The 16,366-nt window shown below is 39.0% G+C and overlaps 1 protein-coding gene and 1 long non-coding RNA gene across 5 annotated transcripts in view; one reads left to right on the forward strand and one right to left on the reverse strand.

Moving 5' to 3' along the window:
• Positions 1-4,260: 4,260 nt before the first annotated feature.
• The window catches only part of EIF4E (eukaryotic translation initiation factor 4E), a 42,857-nt gene continuing 30,751 nt past the window's right edge, over positions 4,261-16,366 (forward strand). The window contains exons 1-2 of one of the 3 annotated variants that reach the window (XM_029942892.1): positions 4,261-4,278; positions 5,257-5,303. In XM_029942892.1, the coding sequence (XP_029798752.1) occupies positions 5,286-5,303 (18 nt within the window). In that variant the 5' untranslated portion in view covers positions 4,261-4,278; positions 5,257-5,285. Of the gene's footprint in view, positions 4,279-4,417; positions 4,834-5,076; positions 5,304-16,366 lie in introns of those variants that run through there. The other 2 variants (XM_029942889.1, XM_029942885.1) reach the window with 2 other exon arrangements.
• LOC115294866 lies at positions 4,499-5,698 on the reverse strand. Of its 2 annotated transcripts, XR_003910194.1 has the most exons (3): positions 5,439-5,698; positions 5,139-5,292; positions 4,499-4,740 (listed from the first exon to the last, which is right to left on the reverse strand). It is a non-coding gene; the product is annotated as an uncharacterized LOC115294866 (long non-coding RNA). The 2 variants fall into 2 exon arrangements; XR_003910193.1 differs by lacking the exon at positions 5,439-5,698 and having other exon boundaries at positions 5,139-5,432.

Below are 16,366 nucleotides of genomic sequence, written 5' to 3' on the forward strand. Positions count from 1 at the left end.
TAGTCAATATTATACAGTGTTAAGAGCCCTGAAGACCAAACTGTGTTCTTGGGAAAGTTATTTAACCTTAGTTTCCTTATCTAACTCAGAACGTTGTTTTGAAGATAATATGAGGTTATTATCATGGCAAGTAAATGCAGGATGTGGTTCTTGGCATATCATAATTTTTCTATTACTTACATTATTAGTATTCAGGCTAGAATTTTATGTGACTTTTAAAATTAGATTTGAATTTTCCCAAATATTTGTTAGCAATCTACCTACAAATCATCAAGAAGCTAATATTTTACTAATGGAGACAACCTGCAATTAATTAAACAATGTTTAATAAGATATGGGGTTTAGAGCTAGGGTAATGATGTAGTCTGAAGAAAAAGAAAGAAAGGTAAGGAGATAAGGAGTAATGAGTATGCTAACTTAGATAATAGGGTGGTCAAGGAAGCCTTCTCTCAGGAGATGGCTTTAGGATAGAGACCTGAGTGAAACGAGGGAAGGAGGTGTGACAGGCTCATCCATTAGATGAATGAGTGCTTGTTATGGTGCTTGTTAGCTGCATCCTTTTGGTTCTTAGTCACACTACTTTATATGGGTACTGAACTATTTATATTTCTATGACTTAGGAGGCCAAGCAGATTTTATAGTCCAGGAAGGAAGTGCCTGGGCTTCCCATGTGCTTTAAATATCTGCCAGTGATTACACATTGTCCATGACTGACTTAGTACTTTTTTAATGGATTGTCAGTTCTGTAAAGAACTTAGTATTAGAAGTCCTTTGAAGAGGAGCAAGCATATGGAAGAACCTATCAGAGGAAAGCAGCTATGATTTGGAGGAAAGAATCTTGAGTCAAGAGAATTGGGTTTGAATGCCAGGTCACCCCTGACCATGTGGACTTGCATATGTCCCCTAACTTTACTCTATTTGTTTCTTTATCTCTAAAATGGGGATGATAATGTTTAATTCGCATAATTGTTGTAAAGGTCAAATGAAATAATTGATATTAAAAGCACTTGGCATGCAATAGGAAATCAGTAAATGATACTTGACTTTGAAATCTTAGAGCATCCTTAAAGATAATGAGCTACAGTTGGTTCTCTGCATAAAATAATTCTTAAGGATATTACACCAAACTAAAAAGTAGAAATAAGAAATTTATGTAACTATAATATTACCTCATGATAATTGTAGTTAACATTGAGTTCTCACCATGTTCTAAGAACTATTCTAAGCATGTTACATGGATTAACTCATTTATTTCTCACACTGACCAAACAAGATAAGTACTATTATTCTACCCATCTAACTGATGACAAAAAAAAGGCACAAAGATGGGGCTCCTGGCTGATTCAGCTGGTAGAATATGTGACTCTCAATCTTAGGTCATGAGTTCAAGCCCTGTATTGGGCATGGAGCCCATTTAAAAAAGTGAAAAATGAAGCACAAAGAGACTAATTGATCTGCATACTGTCATATAGTAAGTGGTAGAATTGGGATAATAAATGCGATAATTAAAAGATTACTTATCCTGTCCCAAGCCATCACCTAGGTCTTTCCATTGAAAAAAAAAAACTCTTTTATTTTTTAAAGTTTACTTATCATCAGAGACAGAGAGAGGGATTGAGAGAGAAAGGTGTGCAGGGGCTGTGTAGAGGGAGTGAGAGAATCCCCATGCTAATGGTGCAGAGCCTGAACCCAGGAACTGGGAGATCATGCCCTGAGCCCAAATCCAGGAATTGTGAGATCATGACCTGAGCCAAAATCAAGAGTCAGATGCTTAACTGACAGAGCCACCCAGGCACCACCACCTAGGTCTTTCCTAAAGAAAAATACCTGTAGAAAGTGAGAGGAACAAAAATATAGAACTTAAGGCATGGCCAAGTTTAAAGAGAGTGAGTAAGGTAAAAAAAAAAAAAAACCCTCAATGTTAATGTTAATTAAAGGTTGCTTTAGATTATATCTAGAGTTAATAGCCAATACGTAATATTAAGGATCATTTACTTTATTATGTAATTTCATCTCTTCTTTCTGAAGATATACTCATTTTAAGAAAAACAGTTGCTTAATACTGATCAGAGACTAAGAACAGCACCTAATAAGAACAGATTATCTAAAATTCCAAGGACTTAAAAAAATACTAGAGAGTACACCAATAATATTTTTGAGGGATCCATTGTAACAGATGTGATCAGTTTGAGCCACAGTTGAACAACACCCAGCAAAACAATGACTCTAGTTTTCTAGAAACTGAAAATTCCAATGACAGGTAAATAAATGATAAAAGCAACCTATGTGTTTTATCAAATTACTTAAAATCTTTTACCATGAGTTAAGTCTATAAAGGCTAGTAATATACCAGCTTGAGGTATAGAAGATCATGACTATTTATGCATACTAAATGATACCAATCATCCCAGGCTTACAAATAATAGTTACCATGATACTATACTGAACCATTAGTTACATATTAACTAACTAAATGGAGTAGAATATATTTCAATACCATATCCCATTTCATATAACTTTTTATTGTCCTTTTCCTTAAGAATAAGCATGAATATGGTAGTGAGATGACAAACATAATTTTTTGTATATTAATAGAAAAATAAAGTATAACATTCCTACTCTGCATATTTCAAATTGGCAAAAGCGAAACCACATCAACAAAAACTTAACCACCAAATCTTTGACGTGGTAGAACCTAATGGCGATATAGTAGGCAGAGACACATCAATTTGCCATAAAAACACATGCAACAAAGTGTGTACAAAAGGAGAGAAATTAAGCTACAAAGAATAGAAGCATATACAAGTATTATAGAAGTATTAGGATGACTGACAAAAGTGGGTAGTTTTTTAATCAAAAGTTAATAAAATGGAAGCTATCATTTAAAAAAGTTTTAAGGGGCAAGTGGGTGGCTCAGTTGGTTAAGCAGCTGACTTGGCTCAGGTCATGATCTCATGGTTTGTGGGTTGGAGCCCACATCGGTTTCTGTGCTGACAGCTCAGAACTGAAGCCTGTTTCAGATTCTCTGTCTCCCTGTCTCTCGGCCCCTCCCTTGTTCGCACTCTGTCTCTCTCTGTCTCAAAAATAAATAATATTAAAAAAAAATAAAAAAAGTTTTAAGAACATCACTGTTGGGGAGCCTGGGTGGCTCAGTCTGCTAACTGGCTGACTTTGGCTCAGGTCATGATCTCACAGTTCGTGGGTTCCAGCCCTGCATCAGGCTCTGTGCTGACAGCTCAGAGCCTGGAGCCTGCTTTAGATTCTGTGTCTCCCTCTCTCTCTGCCCCTCCCCCACACATGCTCTGTTTCTGTCTCAGTAATAAATGAAAACATTTAACAAAAAAAAACATTACTGTCTTTCAGTCCAGTAGGGGGACTGAAATGTCCTTAATTCTTTGCTGTTACCTAGCAGCACTGTGAAAATAAATGTTACGTCCTCAAAGATAACTAGATACTACAAGATACTGTGGAGATCAACTGTAATTACTTTGAATAGTTTAACAATAGATAGTCTTTGTAAGTAGAAGTCATTTCCTTTTCCTTTTTTTTTTTTTTTTTTAAGAATTCCATCTACTTTTAAGCCTAGTAGAGCTAAGCTTACTGGAAAAAAGCTTAAAGCTTTCATTAATCAGCTGTGACATCCGGGGAAACCAAAACATATGGAAAGGCAATAGTTCTGAGTTCTTATATAGTCTCAATTATGTGTTAGTCAACTCAAGCAACCATTATGTACTCAATAATAGGTATGACATAGGTCTGGACATCAGCAACACTACAAGCAGGCAAGCACAGGCAGCCTATGTACCCTGATTTTTCTAGTGTTAACATTCTTAAGAAATATGGAAAATAGTAATGTCTTCCTCACTAGAACTTTATAGTAGTGCTCTACTAGATTTATCTTTTTATTAACAACAAAACTGTGCAGAATAACACTGTCTTAAGAAATAACAGCACAGTGTCTTAGAGGAAAAAGAAATGTAGGATGCCAGTGTGGGGATAAATTTCTAATTGCCAATGGTTGTAGTGAATATAACGATATTTTCCTGAACATTAAAGCCTCTGTTATAGGTAGCTACTGTAATAAAGAAAAAAGTTGTCTTGAAACTTTAAAATGTCATTGGTGTACATGACAATGTAACAAAGTAAACAAAAGAAAATTTTAAGTATTGTTTTAAAAAACATTAGGGGAGAGGCACGAGGTTGCTTATTACTAAGCACTTAGAGTCGGATGCATTTTTAAAGCTGGTTACAATCATTACCACAGCACACCCTTGTGAGGTAAGTGTATTCTCATCTGTGGTTCATAAATGAAAAAGCTGAGGCACTGAATCACTTGCCTAAGGAGAATGAGTCAACGTCGAGTCATAGTTGACTGACCTAACTTCTGACGGTCAGTCCAGGGCTTAGTCAGCGGGGCCCGGAGTGGCTTCCCTGGCTGGCACCTGGACTTAGGCTATTTCCGTTCACGTTGAAGCAGAATAGTGGAACCGAGAAGACATAACTTTCAAATAATTTTTACTTCTACTCAAGATTTAGCCCTGAAGTCTTAATCTCAGGATTTGGGACAGGAAAGGTTGTCAAGTGCACTCCCCCTCCCCCAACCTGTAACAAGTGGGTACCGTGGGCCGTTCTGCCACCCCTTTTCGCAGTGATGGCAATGAGTGACCGCCAGCGTTAGCAGAGCCGGGGACGAGGGAAGGTGGATTGCTTTAAACAACGACTCGCCATCGCCGCCTCTCTCTGAAAGCAAGAGAAAATGGTGGGAAGTGAAACAAAATTTAAATAAACAGACAACTTGTGCTACGACCTCGACCAAGCAAATGAAGCCTCATTGTGCGTGTTGAGCCTGCAGTTCCCAACTTTCCGGGGAAGATGGGAGGACAGGGCAACAAAGGGCAAAGCAAGCATGTCTGGCAGTAGACGCTACAGCAGCTATCCAGGCGGCGGAAGAGCACAGGACTGAAAACCACCCTCCAGCACGCTAGGGTCCGCCGCGGAGAACAGAGCACGCTGCCCAACGAACACGTGACAAGTGTCCCCCCCCCCCCGCCCTTTTTAAACTTCTTAACCCTTAAAAAAAAGAGAGGGAGAAAGAGAGTGAGCGAGAAAGACTCCATTTCCCAGAAGCCTCTTTTTACCCACGCAGCCGCAGTCTTGCGCAGGCGCCGCCAAGGCCAAACGGACACGTCCGTCACGTGAACAGTAGCCGGCCAATCCGGTTTGAATCTCATTTTTTTCCTCTCACCCCCCCTTCAGGAGCGGTTGTGCGATCAGATCGATCTAAGATGGCGACTGTGGAACCGGTGAGTATTGCCTTTGGCCCCCACTCCGCCGGTCCCCGCGCTCCGTCTCCCTTCGGACTGGGGGACCCCGCGGGACTGCGTTCCCGGCGCGCACGCTACCACTTGCTGCACCCTCCCCCTCTTGTTGGGTCTGACCTCTCCGCGGGCAGCTGGGGGCGTCCCGGCGGCTGGCCGCGGCGGCGTGTAGCGCACACGTTCTGGTGGGGGCCCAAGAGCTGGGGGAGAGCGGTGGGGGAGGGGCGGCACGGCGCCTCCTATGAAGCCGCGAGGTGGTCTACAAGGGTGGAGGGTGATCCGGGCGCTAGGCTAGGTGTGTAGGGTTTGTGTCTTCGGGATAGAGGGTGCAGGACGGGCTCCGAGCGGGCGCTGGGATCCGCAGGGAGGGTGGGCGGCGAGCCGACCTGGAATGATGTGGAGGAGGGAGCCCTGGGGTAGAATCTCCCTCCCTCCTTCCCTCCGGAGCTCCAGTCTGGGTGTTCGGGTGCGAGACGCGCGCGGGTCCCTGTAGACCGGTGGGCGAGGGAGCCGGTGGGCGCGCGTTGCTGAAGGGTGGGTTGGGCGGGAGTGGAGCCGCCGCACGCGCGGAGAAGCTTCGACCTCGCGGAAGGGAGCCGAGAGGGGCAGGCGCGTGTTACTCCAGCGCGCTCAAGAGTTGCCGGGGTTGGTGGCCAGGGAGGCGAGAAAGGTTTGGGGCGGGGAGGCGAACTTCGTGTAGCCCGGTAAAGCTCTCAGAGTAGGATGAAGGGTGGTGGTGGTGGTGGTGAGAAACGGGGATCACATTGTCCTCTCCCCTCCATGCTTGATACTGGGCTGTCATGGAGGAGGGAAGGGGGAGGAGCGAGGCCTACTGATCGCTGCTGCTGGTCTAGTTGCCGGCCGGACCTGCTGCATTTCACACGCGCCTGTCTTCCATTCATTCATCCTTTTCGTGCAGTGCGCACGTCTCCGAGAATGCGGCTGGCTCTTGATCCATCTGTTATACCGAGCCTTTATCGCGTGAAGGATTTCTAAGGCACAGTTTATTGGAAATAGAAACTTAACTCTAAAAACTGGTTTTCCATACATTTTTTTTTTCTCTACTCGTTCTATCGGCTTTCCTTTCAGTTTAGGCACCATCTTAAACTTAGTTGAATCAAGCTGATCCCAGTAATTTGGTAGTTTACCGCCCAAAGGAGAAGGATATCTTTGTCATAGTTTGGGTTTGCCGGCACTGCCTCACTGAAACTTAAAGGCCTGGGTTACTGTTTTAGGAATGTCACATTTCACATCTAAGTGAAATTGTTTTAGAGGCATAATACGGAGTATTTTAACTAGAAGATCTTTGACACTCTGGAACCAGTTCTAGACCTTGGTTCCAGATTTTTTTTTTTTTTGTATCTTTTAATGGTAGTTTGTGATTTTTGATGACTTACCAGTTTGCTTTGACGTTTTAGAGACTTTTATAGCTAGCTCAAAAATTAGTCATGGAAAGGCTTATAGAATACAAAAAGACTTATTTTTCATTACATTGGTGTAAACTATCCTTAGCTTGTTGCCAGAATTTAAGGCAGTTCTTCTGTTTGTTTTTTCTTGGTACCAGTTTTCATTTAAGTTTCTGAAAATTAGGTTGGCTGCAAAACTGCCTCTTAATTTCCTGATACAGTTAACTGACTTTGAAACATTCATGTTTCAAATAAAAGATATAGGATGAATGTGAAAATGTTCCTTTTAACAAGTTTCCATGTTCATTCTTTAAAACTGGATGTGCTTTATTTATTTATTTTTTAAAAACTGGATCTGCTTTATTACCCACTGTACCAGCATCATCCAAAAGCATTACAGCTGATAATAGGAACAAGGTTAACATATCCAAGCTGTAAAATAATGTATTCAATGACATTTATCAGTAACATTTTGGTCTTTTGGATTTTGCAGAGTTATGTAGTTTTGTTTCAACAGAACAGAACTACAAAGTGTTGGACTATTTTGAGTCTGTTACCTTTGGGAGGTTATACCAAATGTTCTTTAGAGTACAGAGTTATATACAAAATGTGATTCTATGCCTTGTTCAGTGTAAACTCCTAAGGAACTGAATTCCCAGTGATGCAGTCAATGATAACAGTGTAGTCTTCATTCTGGTGTTGACCCAGGGCAATTTGGATAATGCATTTAAATTTGGGGAGTAGGGAACCTAAAAACCTGAAGTGTGTGAAAAGTGGAGAAAGACAGTAGTAGTTTGAGGATGTTTGCAGACTGAAGTACTCATTTTTAGTAAGAATGGCAAATTTTTAGTACTTTTATTTTTTATTTAAAAAGATTAATGTTTATTTTTGAGAAAGAGCATGAGTGGGGGAGGGGCAGAGAGAGAGGGAGACAGAATCTGAAGCAGGCTCCAGGCTCTGAGCTGTCAGCACAGAGTGCGATGTGGAGCTTGAACCTACAAATCACAAAATCATGACCCGAGTTGAAGTCAGTCGTTTAACTGGATGAGCTACGCAGACGCCCCAATTTTTTTAGTACTTCTAATGCACCCTTTTCACAGGTTAGTCTTTTAGAATTCTTTGACAATTTTAAAGAGTGGGTGGATTTTTTTTTTTTAAAGCAGCCTATTAGTATTGATTACAATTGAGGTATTCCTGCTGAAGCCTCCAGAAACCATATTTGTTCATTGCTACTTTAACCGGCTTGTACGTTTCTTATTGCTTTTCAGTTGGGCATAATCATAAGCACTTAGAGAGCCATGGACTTTTCCTGATTGTCCCACCTTTCATAGGTGTTTGAGGAATTTTTATCTATGGAAATTAACATATATCAGTCATTTTCAGTTTGATATTATTTGATTTTAATCAAGTGCGTATAAGAGAACTGTTACTTTAAGATGTAGTTTATAAATAATCAAATTTGTTGAGAAGCTTGATAGTGCAAATTAATGGAAGCATTTTACCTCTTTACAGGTAATATGGCAGAATTTTTAACATTGGGATAAACAGTGCATTCTTGTTATTCTGCTGGCACTTGAATTGTGGCTAGGTCAAAATAGACTTAATATTAGTCATGAAGATGGCAAGCAATTTCCCCAGGCCATCTTGCTTCCAGTGGGTCATGTTTCTTTGTAGCTCTATCTTCATTCTGCATTCTTAATTATTGGGCTATTTTTTTGACTTGTATTTCTTTTTAAGGTAAGAAGTTTTTGGTTTTGTTCTTTTAGTTAAAAGGGTATATAGTTTTATCTGCTCTTTATGTTTTATCTCTTGGATTTTTAAAACCACATTAATTTGATAAGTGGAATTAACTTGGACAGCTAATCCAATATTTCCATTTGTATCCTTCAGAAACATGTTTTTGTACTGCAAAGAGTTTATTTAAAGTAAATAAGGCTCACACATGTATTGACAAATATGTTGGATATAATTCAGTGTTTTTGGTTAATCAGAGACTTGATTGACAAGCAGACCTTGCAAATTAATATACTTTTAAAAGTATTTATTTTTGAGAGAGTGCATGATCATGCGTGAGGGAGGGGCAGAGAGATGAGACAGAAGCAGGTTCTGGGCCCTCAGCGCAGAGCTGTGTGGGGCCTGAGCTCCTGAATCGTGAGACCATGAACTGAGCCAGAGTTGGTTGCTTAACCAACTGAACCACCCAGGTGCCCCCAGGCGTACTGTTGTCTTAATGAAAAAACCCAGTACCTGAATAAGTTCATTCATAAACCAAATAAATTTGCTTCAGGTGTTTATATTTTAAATTTCACTTTATTTTATACTTTGAATTAATACTGTGCATAATTATTGACTTAGAGAAATCCAGTTCAGAAGGCAGACATAGTTTTATACACTGAAGTTGCAGAGAATACAATGTTAAACGAATTAGGTAAGCCTAATCCAATTTAGACAGCAAATATAAGGCAAAATATTGTTTAATTACGGTTAAGAATGTACAAGTACCTGGATGTAACAAGGACCTTGTGAAGTAGTTATGCTAGTAATTTCTATTTTTCGGTCTTTGCTATTACTGGAAATTTCCTAGCTCTTCTGTTACCTGTGAATTTTCCCATCTTTGTAATAGAGACTTTCTGTAGAAATGAAAATGAGCATGGGTTATAGTCTGATTTTAATATGAGTGACCTTGCCTGAAATTTCTAAGTCTAGTTGAAAAAATGGGAATTAGAAGATAATCTTACAGTGATTTTGATTTTCAGATACAGTATTCAGAGATGACGACTTGTTATGAAGAACTGGATAAAGTTAATACTTCATGAGTTTGTTGGATGCAGGTGTATACATGCATACATATATACTCAACTTTCCTCTCTTTACTATGAAATTCATATAGCTCCCTTTTGATTATCAAACCTTGGCCAGAAGCAAGAAATGGAAAGCTTATGATCTACAAACCTCAGATACTCTTCCCACTCCCATCTCTATCATAAAAATCACTAGTGTTCCTTTAAAAGTTCCTATTTGTGTCTGGAGAAAAAAGAAAGGATCAATTTTGACTTTCAGGTATGTGGGAATGTGGTCGGAAAATAAGTTTTTTTCCCCACTTGGAACTTTTGATACATTATTCCATAGAAACAATGGGAAGCTGTAATTTAGTTAACATTGTTCAGTAAATTTCTATGGAATTAGGACAAGTGTAACCAGCACTGGATTTCCAGAGGTATGGATTTAGAATTCTATGCAACTGACAATAAAAATGACCTGTAAACACAACTTATTTGTAAAAGTGATTTTTAATGTAGGCAGGTTTTTATTTATTAATAATAGCTAACATATAGCACTAATGTATGTCAGGCACACACTGTGTGCTTTATGTATATTAATTCATTTAATCCTACAGCAGCCTTGTGAGGAAGGTGTTCTTAATTCAGATGAGGAAACCAAGGCACAAAGAAATTAAGTAACTTTGTGTGACTAACTTGCTGAAAGTCACACATCTAATAAATGTGGGGTGGAGTTCAAACTAAAGCAGCCAGATTCCAGAGGATGTATTCTTAACTGTGACACTGTCTTTCCATGTATGTGTTTTCCTTATGTGACCTGGGAGAATTAATATGATAAACTTACTAGATATTTTGCTGCAGCTGTAAAAGAAAATGTATGGACATTTTAGGTTCCGTTCTGGAGTGTTTGATAACTGATGACCGAAGTACAGAATCATAAGAAAATAGCACTGTGGTATCTGAATTCAAGGAGTAAACAAGTAGTTATACATAAGGTTTTATTTTAGTAACTGGTCTGGAATACCTTGGATAGATTTCTGAAGAAAACAAGTGGACAATCCCCCCTCCCCCTTTTCATTTGATTTCTGGACCTTGTCAGTTCAAATGATTTGTCATTTAAAATAGTAAATTTTAAAAAATTTATAAATATGGAATTTACTCTTAACTACTTTTGTACTGTTAATAATTTTGGCAAAAGGTCTGGCCAAGAGTTGAGCAGTTTTGAAAAACTTTGAGTATATGTTGCTAGTCTTAAAAGCTAAATTTTTTGAGGAAGGTAGTAGTAAGACCATAAGATTTCTCTGAAACTCATGGCTTTGCAGTAATTGTTAAAGGCTTTATTTTTATTAAAATTTTTTTTTAACGATTATTCATTTTTGAGAGAATGTGATTTGCGGGAAGGGCAAAGGGAGTCTGAGACACTGAATCCAAAGCACGCTTCAGGCTCTGAGCTGTCAGCACGGAGCCCTACCCTGGGGCTCAGACTCTGATTGTGAGATTAAGACCCAAGCTGAAGTCGGATGCTTAACTGACTGAACCATCAAGGCGCCCTTGTTTTTATATTTTTTAAAGAGAGTTCAAGCACAGGCAGGGGAGGTGCGGAGAGGAAGGAAGAGAGAATCTCAAGGAGGCTCCACACTCAGTGTGGTGCCGACTGGGGGCTTTATCTCATGACCCTGCAATCAGGACCTGAGCCAGAATCTGCAGTGGGAGTGGGACAGATGGGCGCTCCATCGACAGCCACCCGGGTGCCCCACAGTAATTGTTAGAGCTAAAACATCTCTTTGCATGTTTCTGTCTCTTTTAAACATGTTATTATAAAGTGCTGTACAGAAATTTTTCTGTGCTCTGTTTATTATAGTGACAGTCAATAAGATTTTTATATGTGTGAATTAATGTTAGTGTTGCTATGAAAAAATTTTATAGGGTTTTACGTGGTCCTCTTAACTGGCCACAAAGTCCGATAATTCCCGAGTATTAGCTAAGGAAAGAAAATTTAATATTTTAATGGAAAGATGAAATGTACATCTTTTCCTCATAGTTTTCTTCTTAATGCTTTTAATATTTTGGGATAAATATTAGGTGGGAAAGTCATACTTCAAGTAATATTGGTTTGTTTTTCTGCAAAAATCACAGTTCCTAAGTGAAGGAGCTTAGAACTCAAACCCAGGCCCTGGCCCCAAGCTGTATTAATTATCCTTTTCAAAAAAGGAGGCAAATTCAATCAAGACTAAAAAGTCCTAACTCTTTACCTTCAGTAAAACTCCTATCTTAAACATAAAATAGCTGCATAGATCATCATTTTGCACAAAGAAATATAAAATCCTGTCTTGAAAAGATGTACCAGATGATTTATGGGCGTGGCATGGAGTAATGTGGTTTTTGTTTTGTTTTTTTAATTTGAATTTGTACGTTATTTTTATATAATAGAGTGTACATGTTCAGTTTTAGGATTGTAAAATCTTTTGATGTTGGTTTATAGATAATTCCATTTAGTTTTATGTTTTATAACTTTTTTCATGAATTAGTAATACTCATGGTCCAAAATTCAGATGGGTCCCTTTTGCAGTGAGGCCTATGGCTTCATCGTCAGAATAATGTTTTTGGTTAAAAAAATTTTTTTAATGTTTGTTTATTTTTTAGAGAGAGAGAGAGAGAGAGAGAGAGAGAGACAGGTAGACAGACAGAATGTGAGTGGGGGAGGGGCAAAGAGAGAGGGAGACAGAATTTGAAGCAGGCTCCAGACTCCAAGCTTTCAGCATGGAGCCAGACGCAGGGCTGGAACTCACAAACCCGCAGATCATGACCTGAGCTGAAGTTGCATGCTTAACTGACCGAGCCACCCAAACACCCCAGAATAATGTTTTTAAATGCATTAAGAAAATATGTAGAATTACGGAGGAAACAGATTATGTTGAATTACAGTAAGGACTAAGTGAGTTACAATGAAACAAAGCATGATGCGTGGCACAAGCTAAGTCCTGTCTTTTTTATTGTGGAAAACCTATCTTCTACCTGTATTCTCCAGTAACCTACTTCCCCTTTCCAGAGCATCCACAGTGTTGATCAGTCTTTATATTTTGAGGATTCTTCTAGGTAAGGGCTGTCCAAGAGAACTTGCCGTGAAGGTGGAAATGTTCTATATTTGTGCTGTTCAGTACGGTAGCCACTAGCTCCACATGCCTATTGAGCACTTGAAATATGACTAATTCAGCCAAGGAAGTGAATTTTATTTTATTATTATTTTTTAAATTTTTTAAATGTTTTATTTATTTTTGATACAGAGAGAGACAGATCATGAGAGGGGGAGGGGCAGAGAGAGGAGACACAGAACCAGAAGCAGGCTCCAGGCTCTGAGCTGTCAGCACAGAGCCTGATGCAGGGCTTGAATCCAAGAATGTGAGATCTGACCTGGGCCGAAGCTGGAGGCTTAACCGACTGAGCCACCCAGGCGCCCCATGAATTTTATTTTTTAAATGTTTACTGTGAGAGAGAAAGCAGGGGAGGGACAGAGGGGAGAGAATCCTAAGCAGGCTGTGCACTGCACAGAGCCTGACATGGGACTGGATTCCACAAACAGCATGACCTGAGCTGAAATCAAGAGTTGGACGCTAGAATAACTGAGCCACCTAGGCATCCCTAAACCAAGGAACTGAATTTTAAAATTTATTCAACTTTAAATGTAATTTTAATTGCTTGAAATTTAATTTCATATGTAGCATGTGGCTACCAAATTGGACAGTTATAGCTCTAAATTCTAGATATACTTGATGTATACATACACATATATGCATATTGTAATTGGTTTAACTTTGTAAGGTTCAGTTGGATATGACCAGTTTGGTTGGAGAAATTTAATTTTGTCCTAAGGAAACTTCTGTCTGTATTTAAACTTTCAAAGGCAGTTATTTGCTCTTGTATAGATAATTAAAATTGTCCCATGGCCTTTTTTTGCTGTTTAAAAAAATGTGTGTATGTTTGAAATTCAAATTTTGCTTTCCTGTTTTTTTTTTGGTTTTTAAATTTTTTAAACATTTATTCATTTTTGAGAGAGAGCGTGTGTGCGCATCCGAGTTCGGGAGGGGTAGAGAGAGAGGGAGACACAGAATCCAAAGCAGGCCCGAGGCTCTGAGCTGTCAGCCTAAAGCCCAACGCAGGGCTTGAACCCATGAGCAATGAGGTCATGACCTGAGCCAAAGTCGGATACTTAACCCGACTGAGCCACCCAGGTGCCCCTGAAATTCAAATTTTGTATAAGAGTATATGATGAAGTCTATGTTCTCAAGTTGATCCCATCCAGGTGGATTACATCTAGGGGCAGCTAGCATTGTCATTTCCTGACTTTCCAAAGAGATTTGTATATATATATATAAATAGGATGTATATATTTAAAAAAATAATGGTAGTCAATTATATATGCTGTTTTGGTAATTCTGTTTTTCACTTAATAACTGGTGTTTTAGAGTGTTGCATATCAGCACATAAAGCTTTCACTTTTTTTTTCTGATGGTGTGTATTGCATAGTTTGGTTTTATGAGACTGACGTGCTGCCGGCTGCGCCAGGAGGGCAGCTTCATAGTTTGGTTTTAAACATAGTTATTTCTTTATTGATCAACAGTTTGGGTTGTTTCCAACAATTTATGAAATTTCCAACAGTCCATGGTGAGTAGCCTTCTATCTGTATCATTTCCATACATAAGGTGGTATAGTTGCAAGTAAATGTTTGGGCAATAAATTGAAATTTTAAAAACTCTACTGGTTAGGGGTACGTGGATGGCTCAATCAGTTGAGTGACAGACTTCTCAGGTCATGATATCAAGGGTTTGTGGTTTTGAGCCATGTGTCTGGCTCTGTGACAGCTGTCTCAAAAATAAACAAACATTAAAAATTAAAAAAAAACCTGCTACTGGTTAGATAAAACAGTTTGTGACTGTAGTTGGTCTATAATTTTTTTTGAGCTTCCCTCCCTTTCTACTTGTGAACAGTTTATTTGTAGAAAACAAAAGATACACATGTTTATATGTTTTAGAGTAATAAACTGAAGATCTATGTACTCATCACCTAAGACATCATCATGTCCTTATGATGGCCTCAGCTTCCCGAAATCTCTTTGAAAGCCTCTCTTGGGGAAACCAGCGGGCCAGGCAAAGAACCCTCATTTAAAAGGGTGGTTTGTGAGAGTAAGATTCTCTGTATGTTGTTTTAAAAGTAGATTAAAGCTGAACTCCTGGGGCGCCTGGGTGGCTCAGTCGGTTAAGCCTCCGACTTCGGCTCAGGTCAGATCTCATGTTCGTGGGTTCGAGCCCCACATCAGGCTCTGTGCTGACCGCTAGCTCAGAGCCTGGAGCCTGCTTCCGGTTCTGTGTCTCCTTCTCTTTCTGCCCCTCCCCCTCTCATGCTCTGTCTGTCTCTCTCTCTCTCTCTCTCTCTCTCTCTCTATCAAAAATAAATCATTAAAAAAAACTAAAAAAAATAAAGCTGAACTCCTGGTGTGAAATTTGGGCACAAAGGAGAGAAAAGGAGCTTTGTTAACACATGGGTAAGGTGAGTTTAGTATAGATAAAAGTCTGGACCAGACAAACCATGGCAATCCGTTTTGTTTGTTGTTTTTTATGGGTAGAATAATAAGCATCTTTATCATTATTAGCCATCAAACGAAGTATGTAGTCTGAATCACATCGCTCCAATCTGGATGTTGCTCTCTCTATCTCGTGCACATCTGTTGTTATGCTCGTGATTCCTCCCATCTGACATTTTTGGTGTGCCTCTTTATTTGCTACGTTCCTTGTTGTCTTACTTGGTTTCTTGTTTCATTTTGGTAGATCACCTCTCCAGTATTTTTTGAGAAAAAATACAGAGTTAAAGATTTTTGAGACCTTGCATATTAAGCAATATCATGTCTGTAGTTCGACTGGGTGTATGTAGAATTCTTTCCTTCAGAATTTTAAAGTCATTCCAGGTCATCTTCTGTTGTTGCTGTTGTCAGAAATTATTCTGATGGCTACTTTTTTTTCGTGTGTGTGTGTGTGTGTGTGTGTGTGTGTGTGTGTATGTGTGTGTCTCCAGTTCCCCTACTTCTCCCCAGAATTTTTTCTTGTCCCCATTTCACAATGATGTGCTTTATTAGTATGGATGTTTTCATCCATTGTGCTCTATGCATAGTACTTTTTTAATGTGGCAACTCCTGTCTGTCACTTAAAATTTATTTGTGATTCTCCTCAGTTTCTCTTTGAAACATTTATTCAGATATTGGCTCTCCTAGCCAGTTTCTCTGAGTTTTTTTAGTTTAAATTTTACTTTCATTTTCTATTTATGTATTTTCTGGGAAGTTTTACTTTCCAACCTTTTTAGTGTTATAATTTTAATGTCTAGATGTTTTCTCTGGTCTTCTGAATGTTCACTTTTATAGCATCCTGTAATTGTGATGCAACATTTTAACCTTTTGAGGCTATAATAGGTACATATTTTTAAAGGCATTTTCTTTTCTCTGCCTGCTTCCTCCAAGTTGCTTAATTTTCTTTTTTATTTTTGAACTCATGGCAGCAATCCTAGTGAAGTAGAGAATTGAGGGATCTAGTGTTTTTTCAAATAGTTTTCACCAAATTCTCTTTTATCTTTCTACCTCACTCCTAGTTCTAAAGGTGCTCCCAGCTTTTGAGACATTAAGGATCTAACTGTATACACTGATAAGTAACCACTTGTCCATTCTGTGATCCAGCTCTTTTCTTTTTTTCCTTGCACTTCCCATAGTCGTGGTCTTAAAAGAATACCTGTCATCATTTTAGTGGGATTTTGAGAGGTAACAAAATTCAGACCCTATAGATAGATCACTCAATAGTGACAGATCACTGAAATAGATTGA

Source organism: Suricata suricatta, chromosome 1 (genome assembly GCF_006229205.1).
Source record: "Suricata suricatta isolate VVHF042 chromosome 1, meerkat_22Aug2017_6uvM2_HiC, whole genome shotgun sequence".
NCBI classification, from domain to species: Eukaryota; Metazoa; Chordata; class Mammalia; order Carnivora; family Herpestidae; genus Suricata; species Suricata suricatta.